The sequence below is a fragment of the Ischnura elegans genome, chromosome 8, assembly GCF_921293095.1.
Source record: "Ischnura elegans chromosome 8, ioIscEleg1.1, whole genome shotgun sequence".
Classification (NCBI taxonomy): Eukaryota; Metazoa; Arthropoda; class Insecta; order Odonata; family Coenagrionidae; genus Ischnura; species Ischnura elegans.
This window is the reverse complement of record NC_060253.1, coordinates 14,354,717-14,372,494: the sequence shown is the minus strand read 5'-3', so window position 1 is coordinate 14,372,494 and position 17,778 is coordinate 14,354,717. Positions and strand designations below refer to the sequence as shown.

The window sequence follows — 17,778 nt, the reverse complement described above, 5'->3', positions numbered from 1 at the left end:
TCCTATGAAACGGATAACTCTAGGTTCGAATCTTGGGATAGCACTTACATCTTGCTTATATTTCCCTTTTTCCCCCTTTCATTCTTACCTAACATATTCCCTCGAGACTCGGCCAAGGGTCATCGTTTGCTCGATATCCATCAGCTGCCAATAATTCGGGATAAGCTGTTTATCCTATCATCATTTTTGATTCTGAGAGTGAGTATGGTCGAGAGAATGTAATTTATTGCGGAAAACTTGAGTTCTATGCAATAATAAAGTTCATAGAAAGGAATGAAAATTAGACATGAAATACCATGCCACTCAGTAAGTCCTCTTTGCGGCAACCATTGTTGCTTGGAACGTGGACCACATAGTTAAGGATATGACACTTATCTAACAACACGTTATCAAAATTTGGCCGGTTTCACATAGGTATCTTTAACAAAGTGACATGAAATTTTTTAAAAATTCAAGCAAAAAACAACTTTTTGTTGGAAAATGCATGCTTCTTTTTCAGCTTTATGAATTTTTGGTGCTTAATTTTAGCATACAATTAGAAAAAAATTAATCATATTTTTTTGCTCTCCTGAAAATTTGCTATTTTTGAGATACGTGTTTGTTGGAACTTAGCCATCGATATGCATGTTTCATCAAAATAACTTTTTTAAATTTCACATTCTTAATTTTAAATGACCGATTTCGTCATCACCTAACTAATTTTCGCTCCGCGACGAAACCGATCGTGTCAAATTAAATGCGCGAAATTTCAAAAGTTATTTTATTTAATGAGAATAAGTTTTTTCTGAGTAACGCCTAAAGCTATTGCTTTACATGTGAGACAAGCACGTTAGCCAAGGCAAGCTGGAGAATATGGTAAACGAAGTTTATTTGGATCGGTCGGAAACTAAACCCACTTTGGCGCAAAGTAGATCACAACCAAGAAAACGCATGCATACATACCTGTCACGGAAGTTTAACGTGTAAAATTGGCGACCACGGACGGGCATTGTTCATTCACAGAGGTGCGCCAAATAACCACAGTATACGTTCGACCTGCACATAAACTCCCAGTGTAGCACCAGTAGGTACCTACGAGTTTCGGCTTCGGGTGACCGTCGTGAATGTTGCTTGGCTCAAGTCCAAGCCAAAAGCACGGCTTTGTTGCGGTAAGCAGAAACGAGAACAAGGTACTAAATACACGGCGCCATATTGATTTTGAATTCGGGAACAGAACGGCCGCGAAGTTTGTTCACTAGCAGCAAAGTCTCAAGTAAAAATTTCTCATAACCTCGGAAAAGAAAGTAACGAGGAAAATATTTGACCTGTTTATGAAGCAGGATTTCGTAGAATCAGTAATAATACAGAACTGAGACTGATTTATTGTGAGACTGATATGATTGCAGCAATAAAAAACAAATTTTTAATATGGCTGAGCCAGATTTTAAAGAAAGACAATTTAACATAATGAAAGTACTTGTCAATATTCTTATTTCTTTATTTCTACCAACCAAGGTGACGTAAGATAGTGCCATTTTCAAGGCACCATATTTACTTTTAAGATATCATTATGAGCCGAAACCTGGGTCGGTGAAAATAAATAAGTTTGGAAATAGACAAGTACTATCATTATGTTAAGCATCAAAGATTTCCACCGAATCTCGCCGTAAACTGTATCTTTTAAGAGAAGGCAACACCGGTACGTTTGAAAAGGTTTTCAATGGCAGATCCAACGGTAGGAGGCCTCAACTAGGAAGACCGAGAGACCAAGTACTGAGGGATTTAAGAAGGTTTGGAGCAGTGGCGTAACCATGGGGGAGGGATGAGGGGATAGACCTCACCCCCAAAGCCTCAGAGGAATGAAAATATTATTTCAAATTATTGTCTGGTTTTGACGCATGATAACTGCATCTGCTCAAATTTAAAATTTAAGGGCCAAAATGATGTAATATCTATTTCCAGGCATGTCAATTTTCAAAACTTTTCCCGGAACCCCCGTTGTCTGGAGGGGGCCTTCAGCCCCTTCATCCCCCCAAAGCATATTCCTAGCTACACCACTGGCATAGAGCATAAATATATCTGACGAATAACAGAGGATAGTGGAGGCGGGTGGTTGGCAAGACCAAAAACCATTTTGAATTTTCAGGGTAGTGAGTAACATAATATTCCCAATTTATATAACGTTTACTGACATTAATAACTTATGAATTATATAGGCCACACCACCATGGATATCAATTTCGCTGAAACCCCCGAATTTAAATCGATTATTTTAATTAAGATGATGGCTACCACCACACCAGTGTGTGTAAAAGACACTTTGCCCAAAATTTGGATGGGGTGATCGGCACTTGGCATGTTTTCTGTTTCACTTTTTTTTGTATATCCTCGTTTCCATTTTCATTCATTTTTTTCCAAATAAAAGACAACAGTGGTCTGTGCACACAATAGCAGAAGATCTTTAGGAAGACCAAGACCAAGAGCGTTGGAGAGACCATTTATTCAAGGAGACTTGGAGCAGAAATAGAAGTGACAAAAGGCAGAGAAGAGTGGAGGCGGGTCATAGATGAGGCCATAAACCATCTTGAGTTTACATAGCCACAGGAGAAGGTAATTAAGTAAGGAACGGAATTCACTCATAGGACGATTCCAAAACTATCGCGCCGATAATGTCAAAAGCGGTCCAAGAGTAATTGAATACAGATAGGTCAGAGCAAGGGTCTCCAAAATACGGTCCGCGCACTCGTTTCAAGTAGCGCGCAATTCTCGCTCGTTTAACTCTGTGAGACGCCGCTAGGAGCATTGCAGCAGTGCACTGCACGTCAAAGTCACCTTCAACTGCTCGTAAATAAGAAATACGCCACCGGATTCTTCAGTAGACGTTTGTATCGAATACTTTAGTCATCGGCAAATTTGCTATCCGGCCCGCGGGGCGATTCGGAACTTGGAATGTGGCCCTCGTGGCCTAGTAAATTCGAGACCCCTGGGTCAGGCAGTGGCGCCGACTCCATGGGGTCTTAGTGGGCCCGAGCCCCCTCAAAAATTCGTTATGGGTGTGAGGAAAAAATGTTTCTGGCTTGTCGATTTTCACCGGAGTGTCCAGATATCGAGATTTGAGCTATCAGAGTTCTAATGTTGATCATATGACTCTTCTAAAATGCTTAAAAAACTTAAAACTCACAACTAATAAAATTTCCCGGGGCAAGATCACCGGTTTGGGTCCCCCCAATAGTTTTTGTATGTCGGCATCCCTGGGGTCAGAGGATACTAAAAGCTGCAATCACTGAGAGTCCTCTAGATTTCCATATAATAACTACGAAGATGAATCATCGCAGGCCGCCATTTTTAGCTAAATCATAAATGGCGGGCTGCTTAGTAGCATATGCGTAACATCAAGTTGGTGCCTTTTTTTAAATAATTTTTTAATCGACTAATAAGAGAGGTGGGCGATTCCTCTGCACCAAACTGTTTCAATAGCGACAGCAATGGATTCCGTGTTTTTATTTTTCCCGTAACCCTGAGAGAAGGGCGAAATGGCTAAACATTTGCCGTAGGGATAAGGGATCCCTTGAGGGAGTAGTGTTCTGACTTTATTCTAGAGGCCTCAGCAATCACTCTATGTGCATTAGGCCACGTTCTAAACAAGTTATCACCGGGCTCTAAGCAATGACGAGTATTAAATATATTTCTGCTGGCATTGTTCCGGGAAAAGTACCAGGAAAAGAAAGAAAATAAAAGAAGCAGTTTTGTATGGTTTTCTGCTTCTAATTGCACAAATAATTCCGGGACAACAAAAGTATTCAATCAAGTGCAACCACGTGTGTGTTCTCCGTAAATACTGATTGACCGTACTCTTTATAAGTTCATCGGAGAATTCATATTCCTTCGATGTCAGTTTGAGCTGTTGCCTGGAAATTGCAAGATCATATGCGTTAAAACTTACTTGAGCTTTCGATTAAGACGAAGAAATGGGTGTTTAAATGCCGCAAGTATACAAGAGGATGAATGCGAGCATGGATTTTTAGCAGGTACTTGAAGGAGTTATCTTAATTAAAAACTGTCCATCTTAATATGACTGGAGTGATAGCTAAGTACGGTTAGTTAGCTACTGCGCTCTGGATTTCACGTTTATTTTAATCATTTGTGTGTGTTGAGGTATCAAAGACATTCCTATTAAATGGTTAACTATCGCTTCGGATTCAATAAGTTTAGTCTAGTTTCCAGTGCACGGTCTGAAAGAGATTCCCATCCAAGTTGATCTAGTCAGTAACATTAGCAAGAATATCGTGACGCCCTTTCACGTATACGGCAGCTCCTCTCTGCATACGTGCCAACTCTATCTAAGATAACAAACGCAATTGCCCTCCTACCTGTACGTGATGAAGGCGAAGACGAGTCCGACGAGGGAGAGGCTCGAACCGAGGACCACGATGAGGGACGCCACGCCTTCCCCTCGCGTGGCGGTCGCAGCTGTTTCGGCTGCAATTGCCACCCCCACCACGCCCGCGTGCGACGAGAAGTTGGTCGGGAATCCGTGCATCCTGGAGGTGTAGAAGTTGTCCATGGCGAAACGTACAACGACCGAAACGTTGATGGGTGTGGATTTTTGCAAGGATGGGAAGGGAGATCGTTAGCAGTGTTCGCCTTCCGTAAGACTTCGTGACGAGGACAGTGGGAACGGAGGATTTTAAAGGTGATCAGCTGACGAACGTGAATCAGAAAGCGTTCTCGTTGTTTGGGAGTGATAAGTCCAAAAATTAAAGATGAGATGTCTTCAAGAGCCGATCAACTGCCGTTAGTTAGGCGCAGGATCCTGAAAGGATATAAAATAAATGAACATAAGTGCTAAAACATGTTTAAAATTTTCACTGAAACATATACATACAATATTTTACCAGTTTTTGCGCGGGGTAATAGCTTCTTGCCCACTCACTGTCGTCACGACCAAAAACAAATGTTGGCTTGATGCTGCGTAACTAAACAACAGTACAAACAAAACTGTTTTACATAGACCCTCTATGTCATCAAACTTAGCACATATAGATTCTGTCAGTTGTCAAACGATCAAAATTTCAACAGATTAAAAGTTTTCGTCACAATGTTGCTCAGTATTATGCTAAGAGCTAGATGAAGGAAAGTTAGAGCACAATATATTCCATTTTTAGCACCACTGCAATTCATACCAACATCCACTCATGTTCTAATTGGTAATGGTAAAATGAAAAAAATCAACACAAATTCGTCCTCTATCATTAGTAAGAAAATGCCAATCGAAGATTTTTTATCTCACTGAGGACCACTGAGAGATGCCTTGAAAAGAAAGGTACAGTGAACTAGTGTAACCAATTACTGCATTGTAAATCTTGAGGCAGTATTACACACAGCCTCCAAGTAATTTTGCACGAATATTTACCATTATGTATGCGTATCATAGATGTTATGCATCATAAATACAATTTGAGTTTGACTCCCAATTAAGGGTCTATAGAAAACATCTGACTACTTCTTTAGTGTCTATCGTTGTACAAGAAGCGAAATAACGCAAATATCCTATCCAAATATGAACAGAAGAGCCTTTTCATCCATAGCCATAATATCAACTACCCTTTCACGAACATATTATCAGCACCAATGTTCTTGCGTTTCTCAGGCTACTCCGACCCTTCACCTCTGACTCGAAGAATCTCAAACAATCCACACATTCCACCTTGATCTCCATAAACCCACAGGGTCTTCTACTTTGCCCTAGCGACTCAACTTCCTTTGTCACCTTAGAGATAGCATCTGCCATCTGTAATGGAATCGTGGACGAGAGGAGAGAATTCACTGCATACCCATCTCTTCTCACTCACCTCTTCAAACCCCCTCCCCCCCCCGCATTATCTCTCTACCTCCCTAAATCTGTCTTCAACCCTCTCTCACCCCTTTCTCACCCCAGGTCGACAAACTCGCAACTTGGTTTCCTTTTGCTTTACTACCATAACTGTGAAGATTTAAGGGGTTAGCTTGCGGTGATACAAATCTACAGTTCTGATCGAATCAAACTAATCTTGTAAGTAATACATTGACATATTACTTTTATAAATACGCACTGATTCAGTTTCTTGGAGTATACGTCTTGAAGAATTTTTAATGCAAGTATTGACTTTAAATTAAACTTTATTTAAAGCCAATATATGTTTTTATTAACTTTAAAATGATTTTAAACACTTTGAATTGAATTTTCCAGGATTGTCTTCGTAATTTATTAAATGCAAATGTTTGCCAACGTTTTGGTGTATTTATACACCTTCATTAGGGTTATTAATGAATACGTACATGAGTACGCACACTTGATACATGACGCCATAAAAGGTTGTGACAATGTTTTATACATTAATAAAATAAAAAATAATTCGGACATAAATTTATTGAAAGGAAGACACTAACATTTTTAAATATTATTTTTTTAAACATAATACATTCTGTTATAACTTTTTATGCGTTTATGAATCAAATTTATGTACTCAAATTCAATCATAGCCCTGATGAAGGTCCATTAATATACTAAAAGCTTGGAAAAAATTTGCATTTAAAATTCTTTAACAAATATACTGCTATGACATTGAATAAACATTAAACGTAGAGGTCAAGAGTAAGAAAAAATACTCAATTCAAATAAATTACATGTATGATTTTGATTGCATATAATTTTGCATACAAATTATTTTTAAATTTTTTCAATATTAATTGATGACATGATAAAATTAATTTTATCCTAATTGTTATTTAGCATTCGGCCCCCAGTTTTATGAGTGCACGGTAAGCATACTAATTAACGCTCAGGTTTTAAAATTGTCCCATATAAATTACCATTGATAGGCAACCGACGTATTAAGTGGAGTGTTTAGAAATTTGGACTAGCGCTCAAGTGATGCTCCTAGCCATTAAATCCTATTTTGAGTAATTTAGACCTCTTTTTTCAATTGGTTTCCTTCACACTTTTCGACAGAAAGGAGTGAATCAGTGAAGATACGAGTCTACAGTTACTGAAATTATTCGAACAGACAGTTGGATATACGAGGAAAATCATAGTCTACCGGTAAAAAAAGCTCTAATCCCCAGAGGAAAATCACAGTAGGTAAGGCTTAATATTTTTTTTCAATGCTAACAAATAAGATATTTGTTAATTATAAAAAAGTTGGATGATTTAAGTGTCTCAAAAATATATTTTTCCCCCACTCTTTGCTTCTTTAACGCCGAAATCACGGATTTTTTCTCCGAAGTCAACGATAGTATAAATTACGTGAAGTCTTTTAGGGATTTCCATCAAGGTTACTTCGTTGATTATCACCAAACTTTCAATAGACCACTCGTCCATCCCCATCAGGGTGAAAGAAACATTTTTGTGACGATGGACAAGTCGTCCATTGAAACCTTGGTGATATAACAGCACCATTAATGGCATGTATTTATTTATTTAACAAAGGCAGTCTCTTTACAGGTGCTTATACCTTTGAGGCTATCTAAAGCTCCGCTTCATTTGGACTTAAATAACGTAAACAGTTTGGAATAAATATAGACATGAATATAAAATAATTTGATGTCAACTATGACATTTCACCAGATTAGTTATAATCAGTAAACAAATCTTTGCGAAAAATCTTTGTCAAAATACTCGCCTCTTCTTTTTAATTTATGTAAAATTGAATTACCTTTTAGATTATTGACGTAAAAAAAAACGTTGCTGTAATCTTTCATGCCTTCGTGTATCGAATTAATGTAATCATATTCATTCATAGTCTTGAATTAAACATTAAAATGTATCGAAACTTTGGCAAATAATTTTGCATATCATTCTTACATCAATACTCCGAGACGCTAATCATCATAAAAAAATTAAGATCAAGAAAAAGAATATTTAAATCGAGAATTACTTCATATGAACGCATAAATATTTACTTGGTAACCATGAGAGTGGATTTGACAAAGGTCCTCTCCAACTGCTGAAATAAGACGATCATACTCTTCTTCCAATCTCTCCTCACCCACTTCACCTACCCTCATTTATTCCTCCCACTACCTCCCGTCATCCCCCTACCGCCCTAAATATCCGTTTCCAACCCCCGTCCCTCATAACTCAGTTTCCTCCCCCTTTGAGATAAAGGAGGGTTGAATCGTCGGGACGATAGTTCCCTCTCCAGTCAAAGTGCTCTCCCCTCCCCCAGCCATGCCACCAGCGGATTCGCTCTGAGCGAGTCTTATCTCCATCCTTCCTCCATCTTACCTGCGACATCTATTTCGGGTCCCTCCTCTCTGCCCTTGGCAGAGGTGCCCTCCAAAAACTCTCGTCCCTCCTCTTGGCAGTCTGTTTGCATGATTTTATGAGCTCCAGGGACAAAATCCTCCTTTTTGGCTAAGGGCGCAGTTTCTCCCCCCCCCCCCCAGATTCCACGCGCAATTCTGAATCGTTTCTCTTCCAGAATGAAAGTTTCGGTACTGCGTGAACAATGGCATTTAGGATAAATGTTGACTGTTAACCCATTATACCCCAATGTTGCTTCTAATCAACATAAAAAATGGTTACATATTCAGCTCTATTCAGGAAAGATTTAAAATACGTGTTATTTTGTGCAGTAAATATTGCGGGCTAAATATGTAGCTGAAACAATAATTACGAATGACTTTAATAAGTATACAAGTTTCTTATATTAAGTCGACATGCCTATTACATTGTTATGGTGGATTTTTTTCCAAATCTTTAAAATGAGAAGTCTTGAAATTTAATTTCTCCCAGAAGCAGCTCTGGATTAGAAAAAGTTAAGTATAGATTTCTTGAATGTGACACCAATTTAGCAGCTTAGATAAAACTATTCAAACAAAAATGACACTTTTTTTGGTAATTAGGAGACTTCAACACATAATTAATACAGGTATTTTCTTATTTTACTATCCTATGCTTTAATTTGTGAAATTCTCAGTAATTGGGAATGAAACTAAATGAACTCAGAAGAGCAACATATTTCCTCCTTTATTAAACGTAACTACCCCACCTATACTATATCGTGCTCTCGTACAGAGGCGATATTTTTCATACACTGAATAAGAGACCTTCGCATTAATAATATTCCATCCAATTTGCTTCTATCATCCCTCTACTTCAATCCACTCCGCTTAAAAGCGTCTATTCCATACCTTTACCTCTACCTGGTACATCCATAATTTGCAGCCTTTATTATTAAGCCACGATATAGTATCTTGCCGCAGTCTTATCAATATAGAGGCAATCTTCACTGAATAGAGAATCTCAGCAAAATATGTTATCGTCGAAGAGGAATCGGTTTTTAAAATGCCGTAGAACAGAGTTATTAAAGTTAAAAAAATTTTAAAGTAAATGTTGGCCAATTTTTTTGAAATAAGAGAAGAAAAACTGTTTGAGCGAAGTAAATTTCTTTAAGAAATTTAGGATTTTTCAAACCTGTGTTATTGATTACAAAAACTGATATAACCTCTAATATTGATATAAAATTCGCAGAATTTATGAGGCATTAGAATTGATAAAATTACCTTGACACCCGAGTAGTATCGCTTACGAAGTATCACTTAAACTCTAGTGCAAAAGAAGCTCTCCATTACATACCTCTCTTGCCTCCATGGCTTATTTAGTTAATATTCATCGCAATTTTTCGAAAAGAGATTCACAAGCTGGATAGTGGGTTATTCCCAAGCGACCTATGTCCTCCCCTACTTCCGCCCTTATGGTCAGACAAGGCCTTAGAGGTCATGTGTAATGTCACGAGTGGCATTATGGGAAGGCTATGCCTCATCCCCTCTCCTACATAACCTCAATGATTAATCGGTAAATGTCACGCCGACCGATATAGTGCATCCGCAATTCTCCAATACCGATACCTTCACTTCCTCCGCCGAGGAACACTGGATTTTGCTGTCTGACAGCTTTGTGGTGGCTCAAACGATGTTCTTCAAGGAACACATTTGTATTAAAAACGTTTTCAATTTAAATGACGCAATCCGTCTTTTCTCTTTTTCCGAGAATTTTTCCCGGATTAAAAAGCTTGTACAATCTTCTTAAAAATTTTATTAACTTTTAAACATTTACTCGAATCTCACATTCAACCATTCCTTCACAATAGATGCTAAGGAAACATTGTAATTCTTGAGAAGCAGGAAAATGCTGACCAAATCGTAGGTACTCTTTATGGGTCCTGAAACGTTCGTTATGATAGGCTATGTTGTTGCACGCGTGGATGCAAAAACAACTATTCCTATTTCCGGAACATTTTAAATACATATATTTTCGTAAAAATTTATACACAGTAGGTGAAGTGGACGGAGAGGAGGAGGTACGATGAAGTGCTGGACACGGTGGGTGAGGAGAGGCAGCTTTCAGATGAGATGCGGAGGAGACAGAAGGTATGGATGTAGAGACTAGTTAACGGGGGGGGGGGGGTATTTAGAAAACAGCGTAGAGGGAAGAATGTTGGGTAAACGAGGGAGAGGAAGGAACAGAATATGAATATAAGGTAGAATGAAAGGGAGTGGGCATTATTGTGAATTGAAGAGAAAAGTCGTTGATGGGGAGGGAGGATCCCAGAGTTCTTCTCAAGTACCTACTCCATGGAAACCTACCATAATCGATAGAATACTTTAATAACAATATCAAAGCCGTTCCCAAACACGCAATGCGAGTCCTCCATGTTGATTTTTCTTTCCTTCCGTCAGTATCGTAGCGAGGGGGGATGTCCGGGGGGTTCGGACCGCCCCCCCATCCCCAAAATATAAAAACACAATTAATTTCCTTTTAAAAAATCAAAATATTGAAAAATGGTGAATTAACAAAAGATTTCTTAGACAAATGAAGTTTTTTCGATTGTGATAAGTGTTAAAATTAGTTTCAAACCCTCTACTTAGGGTTCCCTGTTTTTCAAAAATTTTCCCCCTATTTTTGGCCCCCACCGGACGAAATTGCTGGCTACCCCACTGCCTCCCGTCAACAACCACCGTTGCCAAGGTTCTCGATGATTCCTCCGCTACATTATAAATAATTTATACCTAACATCGCCAAAGAAGACGTGTCGAATAGAAGAGGAGCGTTCTCTTAAGTATTTCGTTAGCAAGTATTGGGAACCGTCTTACACCACCTAATATTAGATTATTGTCAACACTAACTGTCCTATAGTTAAATCTTCAACGGAAAATAAAACTAGGTTCCTATTACTAGAGTAGGTACTGCAATAACCTTCAGAAGAAACATCGTTTATTTTGAAGGTATAAAGAGTAAAGATATTTAAGCGTAAGATTTTCATGTGAAAACATCCTGCCTTTATTTTCACCTGCATCTTTGCAGGTAATCGTTCGAGAGAATTAACTTCATATTCAGCAGTTAAACCAACTCTGCTAAGCCAACATATGCATAAGCATCTCTACACACAATTATAACTTCTAACCAACGCCGCACATAGGTCAAGATTGAAAAAAGGCAGATCACATTCAAAAACTCGAATAATCAAAAGTGCATATTCATCATTTGGATAAAATATTAAGAATACAATAAAACGTATATTCTATGATCGTATGGATGAATTCAAGTTCAGAAATCAATATTACATCCATCATTATACCGCATGTAATAATGAAAGGAGGCATGTAATCCCTGAAAAAATTTATATAAAAATTAAAAATTTCACAATTAAAATTTTAAATTAAAAATTTCACAATTTTAATGCACGATACAGTAAAGAACTGTGAATACCATCACTGAATAGGAGGATCTAAAAAAATGCCACGATCTATATAACCATGACTTTATGTTAACTCCACAATGTTCTTCTAGAGCTCACAGCAAGCTGCCTAGGGTTACATCGTATATTAACTGGTTGAAGAAAAAGACATAATACAGAATACAAAAGAAGATAGCACTTTATTCACAAGTTTTTACAATACTTAGTACCTACTACGCGTTTCAACTGATAGGTCATTATTAGGTATATACCTACCTCAAGTAGGTACATGCAGGTACCTCATGATGACCTCGTGGTTGAAACACGTAGCACCACAGTAAAACTGATGAAAAAAGCGCTATCTTGTTTTCTTCAATTAATTTGAATTCTTTCCTCTACATCTCGTTAACCTCAGTCAATTTTATTCGTGTGCTCCCGTTGTAAGGGACGATCACATTAGAAACGGTGAATTATGACAAATAAATATAATATCTCAGGACTGACGTTAACCCATTATAACCCAATGTTGCTTCTAAGTAACATCTAAAATGCATACATTTTCAGCTCTATTCAGGAAAAATTAAAACTACATGTCTTTTCTGATCTAGAGTTTAATGGCGAAATATGCAGATGCCACAATTGTTATGATTAGGTAGAAAATTTTCGCATTTTTAAAATGAGAAGTCCTGAATTATAATTTCTCCCACAAGCATCTTTAGGTTACAAAGAGTTAAAAGGTAGAGATTACATGCCTATTCCATAATCTTCATGAAAAAGAAATTAAAAAATTCTCACCATTTTCACCAGAGTCAGGCGTAAAGCATAAGATATCGTCGTCATCTTAGAGATGACATTCTCGGAATCATTTTAGAACGACACGAACTTTTCAAATCCACGCCGCGAGGGTGGTGAAAAACTTTTGTTCTCTGAAATTGTGTCTTGGAGAGAGAGAGAGAGAGAGAGAGAGAGAAGGAGATGAGTTCTCTTTTCCACTTTTGACCTCCACGTAATCCTTTTTTCTCCCTCGTAATCGCATATAATTCCAACTCAATCCCTTTCCTAAAAATCTTAGCGGGACTGCCATGGCAACTCACAACAGTCCCATCAAGGTATCGAGAAAAGACTTAAAAGACGAGCGGCAGAAAAGGTAAGGTACGAATGAACAAGAGATGTGGGATTAGAAGTTGAAATTGGAAGAAGGTGGAGCGGCGAATGAAAGGAGACGGATATTGGTAAGAAAAAAAATTGAGACTCGATGCGCGAATTAATTCCGTACGAGGAGGATTGGAACCTCAGAGATGATTCCTCTCCTTAATTCTCCGCAGCTGCTCCCCGAACTACAAAAAAATAGATGAGACCCTCTAAGCCCAAGAAGGAAACTTGTCGGAATTGATTTTCAAGAAAAAGTTGAACCTGGGGAAGCGGACATGATTAATTCTTCCATTTTTCGGGTTCAACCGCGTGGTAATGATGACAACTGTTTCGCTGGAACTACTACCAGCTTCTTCAGGTCAAATAAGAAGCTGTTCTCGTTTGCATAGCAGCCGACGTGGTGGAACCCAAAAATGTAGGAATTTGTCGTATAGTACCGCGGAAATCTTATTTCTCGCGATAGTATTATTGCTGCACCAACTATCGTATTAGATTGTTTTAGTTGCTGCCATGGCAACCGACGAAGCTAAAGGAAACCAGAATACAATGTGATTTCATTTTTACTTCCATTGGAATCCATACCAAAGTTCAAACATATCCAAGTAAGTAATGGTTACATGTGAAAAAATCACCACGTACGCATATCCCCTAAAATTAATATGATAAGAAAATATGAATAGATTATATCGAGCTGACGACCACTAAGAGTTATCCTGATATGAAAGGTCCAGTTAACTAACTGCGGTGTGGCGAATTACTATACTGTAAACATTGAGGTAGTATTACACTCACCCTCTGAGTAATTTCGCACATATACAGACCATTATGTATGTACATCATTGGCATCATTCATCATAAATGCATGTTTGGTATTCAATGGTTGACAGCCCCCCAAAATAATCTTACTATTTCTTTCGTATCAATCCACAATCAGTTTCTCCAGGTCAAAAAATACGCTGTTATCGTCGCCATCGACACGGTAGAACCCGAAAAATGGAGGAATTTCTCGTGTAATTACGCGGAAATCTTCGCTCTGACAATAGAATTATTGCTGTACCAACTGCTAGGCATTTCTTTTTGTAAATCTTCGGAATCATTAAAAAAAAACTTTAATTCTTATTTACATGTACATTTCTAGTAATTCCTTTCATTAATGTCGTTTACGGACATGGTGTCACTATTGCCGATTCTTGTAAACATCTCACGCTTAAGATTTAAAGGCGAACACGCAAAAATAAAGGAGTCGCGTCTCCACCTTTATTCAAAATTCATATCGCAGTGATTCAGGTATAGAGGTTCGTGTAAAATAAATCAAATGCTTGAGTGTCGGATATTATCAAGTTGCCGATTTCCAACACAGCATACATAACCGTAGCTTCGTTTATTAATTAAATATTAGCTATGAGCATATATAATGTGATGTATAATATCTCTCAAGTGAGGAAGTAAAAAAATTAACTAATGTTAAGAACAATTTAAAGCTTATCAGATGCAAAGTTCATATTGATATGAGTGGACAACTTTCTTTTAGCGTAATTTTTCCTAGCGCTATCATTTTAGTTTCCACATCTCACATAGCCTAGTCATCTGCGAGGGTAAAATTAAAAGTAAGGTCTCCAATTTTTTAAATCATTGAATATTATATTCATTTACTTTGTTGGATTTATCGTTGGAAAGATCATGGCTTCAGCTATTTTTCGATGTAGTCACCCTGGCGCTCGATCAGGTTCCACATCCACACGATGAACTTTTGAATCCGGTCGTCATACCAGAATTTCGTCCCCGTTGCTATGATGGGAGTTGATCTCCTCTTAGACCTCGTCGTCCGTCGCGAACTTCATTCCTCCTAGGTGTTTCTTCAGAGCGAGCAACATGTGGAAATATTTGGATGATAGTGCCCAAAAAAATCAACCCCTTCCTCTTCAAAATGGCGCAAAACTTCTTCAGCACATTCCACGCGCAGCCTCTGGTAGTCTTTGGTGAGCTGTTCGGGTACACACCCTGGCAGTAGACGTTTTCGCGGCCGAAAAGGAACTTATAGCACTTCTTACGAACGTTTTTAACATCCATATATTTTTCACCGTAAACCTAAACCAATTGGCGATTGATGTCGATAGGTACCACCTTTTTCCTGGTCAAACATTGTATGACAGACTGGATTTCAAACCTGGATAGAGACGTGAGGGGAAGCTCCATGGAGACGGCTGCTATGCCAACACTGGGCGGTCAACAATGCTTCGCGGCGGTTCTGAGTGGTAGTGGAGGAACAAAGGAACACGATTGTGTTCAACTTAAGGCTGTAATGCCATACATTGTAGAACTTGGTGACAGGAAGCATAATAAAGATACACTGCTGTATGCTCCACAGAAGTTTTAACAACCGACTCAGGCTTCGGCAATACACTATGTCAATACACCTTTGAAAATGACGCATGTATTTTCGAAACCTGGGTCGGTTATTAAAACTTCTGTGGAGCATACAACAGTGTATCTTTATTATGTTTACGGTTGTGTTGGAGGATTGCACCTAGCGCTTCGTGTGGCGACGCAACGACTTAACAAACCTTACCCTTGTATCATGATCTCCAGAACCCAATTCACATATTCCTACAAGCACCAAGTCTCCCGTTTTTTTTTTTTTTTTTTTTTTTTTTTTGAAAAAATTCGTTATAAATGTTTATGATGAGGGAGCCGACACATGGGCTTGGTACCGATACTCCATATCGATAGCGATAATCCATAGTGATCTTTAATCCGTCAGTAAACTCATCCGTATTCACCACAGGTTTAGGAGTATTTTTCTTTTGACCGTGTTCTGTACACAGCCTTTGTAAATGCAGAAACTTTGGTGTATCAGTTCAGAATGCAAAACGAGAAAAGCAATAGGGAACGGTATAACTGGAGCAGCAACTGTAGGAAGTTATTATTTTCTCGTTCAAATCACAAAAGGATTTACGACTAGCGGAGAATGTAGGGCAAGAAGGTGAAACTCGAAGAATCAATATGTCTACAAGCCACGGCAAGAAGAAACAGACTGGCAGAAAACTTCAACCTACCCGAGGATAAAATGTGAGGTTGCAATGAAAGCAGTTTTGATTTTTATATTTAACCTAAAAACTTTATGAAAAATCCTGTTAACCCATTAATGCCCAGACGTATCTTTAGATACGTCACACTTTAAAAATTCCTAAATACTCTGTGGTTTGTTGTTAATGCAATTTCTTTACGTAATATGAAAGAATAAAGTCTTCAAATGGTATACAAGTGATTTAGATTATTTAAGCCAATATTTGCAATTTTTATGCTTACTTACACATGGCTGGTCATGAACTACTCAGAAATCGCTACGCTATGGTCATGTGAAAATTAAATTTTCACATAAACCATTGAATTATCTGAATCCAGTTTTTACCTGTTTTATTTTAAATGTATAAGGAATATTATCTTTTTAAAGATATTCATTTTTCTTTCAAGCTCATCACAAAACTAATCAGTAAAGTTTTGAATCAGAAAATCAGAATCAGAAAATGAGTCAGTATTGGATTTCTGGAAATGCAAAAACTCGCAATATCAAGTTGCCTATCCTGGAACAGTAGCGGATACAGAAAAGAATTCAAGGGGGGCACAAAAGATATCTTGAGCTATCTTTACTTGTATCGTAATGAAAAATAATCAAGTCGCGTGCAAAGTTTAGGAAAGTTTTATTTAAAATGATTATAAACAAGGCATTATTATTATATATATTATATAATTATTATATATACAAGGCAATGCCATCTTATGATATGAAAGAGTTACAATTGTAGTTCTGCCCTGTTAGGCAATGTGGGCGGCCACGTAAGAGGGGGGCGCGCTCCCCCTTCGCCCCCCATATGTATCTGCCACTGTCATGGCATTATTTGTATTCTGTATCGCCGACGGTGGAATAGATTGATTACTTTGTTTCTCGTTCAACTTTCCCCTGGCAATGATATCCAATTTGCAAGCCGGAAATCAGTGTACGAAATAAGCAACTTTGGTGAACATTGGTGAAGAAACTTTGTACTACGCTCCATCACCAAAAACTCTGTACTTTGCATTCAAATTCGAGTCTCCGAAAGATATACCGGACATAAGGAGGAGTCTGCGCTTTAAAGACTTTTCAACCGTCTCTTCTGTAAATACTTTTTTGTTACTTATGTTGCACACCGCTTGCCATATAAGTCAAGAAAACAGCATAGGGGCTCCCATTTACCGCTGAGAAGAGAAGACGTACCTAAGTAATGGAGCAGAGGTGAAACAAATCTGAAATAGCTCTAACATCAGTGCTGTCAGCAGATAAAATTCAAGACAAATTTTATGAACAATTGTTAAAAAAATGTTAGTACATTATTTGTACGTACAAATCGAAGTGATTTATGAAGTGTTTGGAATATTGCTTCTCTCAGGTCACCGTCTACTTAGTTGATGGCTTTATCGGAGGTCATCTCCAGACTGCACCATCGAAATAGTTTCTCAGTCAATGCGAAGGAACAGGTTTGAAGAAATGTTAAGGTTTCTGCATCTGGCAGATAATTATTATAATGGGAAGAATGATGGCAAGGATAGGCTATATAAAGTTCAACCTTAGTTTGAGGTTTTGAACTAGACTTTCAAAATTGTAAGCGCTGGAGAATACTGTTTGGTGGATGAATCATCCAACCTCTACTATGGTAGATATGGCTGAAAGCAATGTATTATAGGGAAACGAGTAAGATTATGGTTAAAATTATGGTGTATTTTCGAATCAAGTCAACCTTTATCATGCTGTAGCCAACCTTCAGAGAACAGATCTTGGTCAAGGAGATGTAATTTTAGGACTAGTGGATGAGTGAAAATTACCACCAGGTACAAACATATTTGCTGACAACTTATTCATACCAGAATTGATTACTATTAGCATACATAA

General features: G+C 38.0%; 1 protein-coding gene across 1 annotated transcript in view; it reads right to left on the bottom strand.

Annotated features, from left to right (window-relative positions):
* LOC124163930 overlaps positions 1 to 17,778 on the bottom strand; it is a 286,595-nt gene that overhangs the window by 229,428 nt on the left and 39,389 nt on the right. Inside the window, exon 2 of the mRNA XM_046541044.1 lies at positions 4,350 to 4,792. Within this exon, the coding sequence (XP_046397000.1) occupies positions 4,350 to 4,543 (194 nt within the window). The 5' untranslated portion in view covers positions 4,544 to 4,792. The remainder of the gene's footprint in view (positions 1 to 4,349; positions 4,793 to 17,778) is intronic.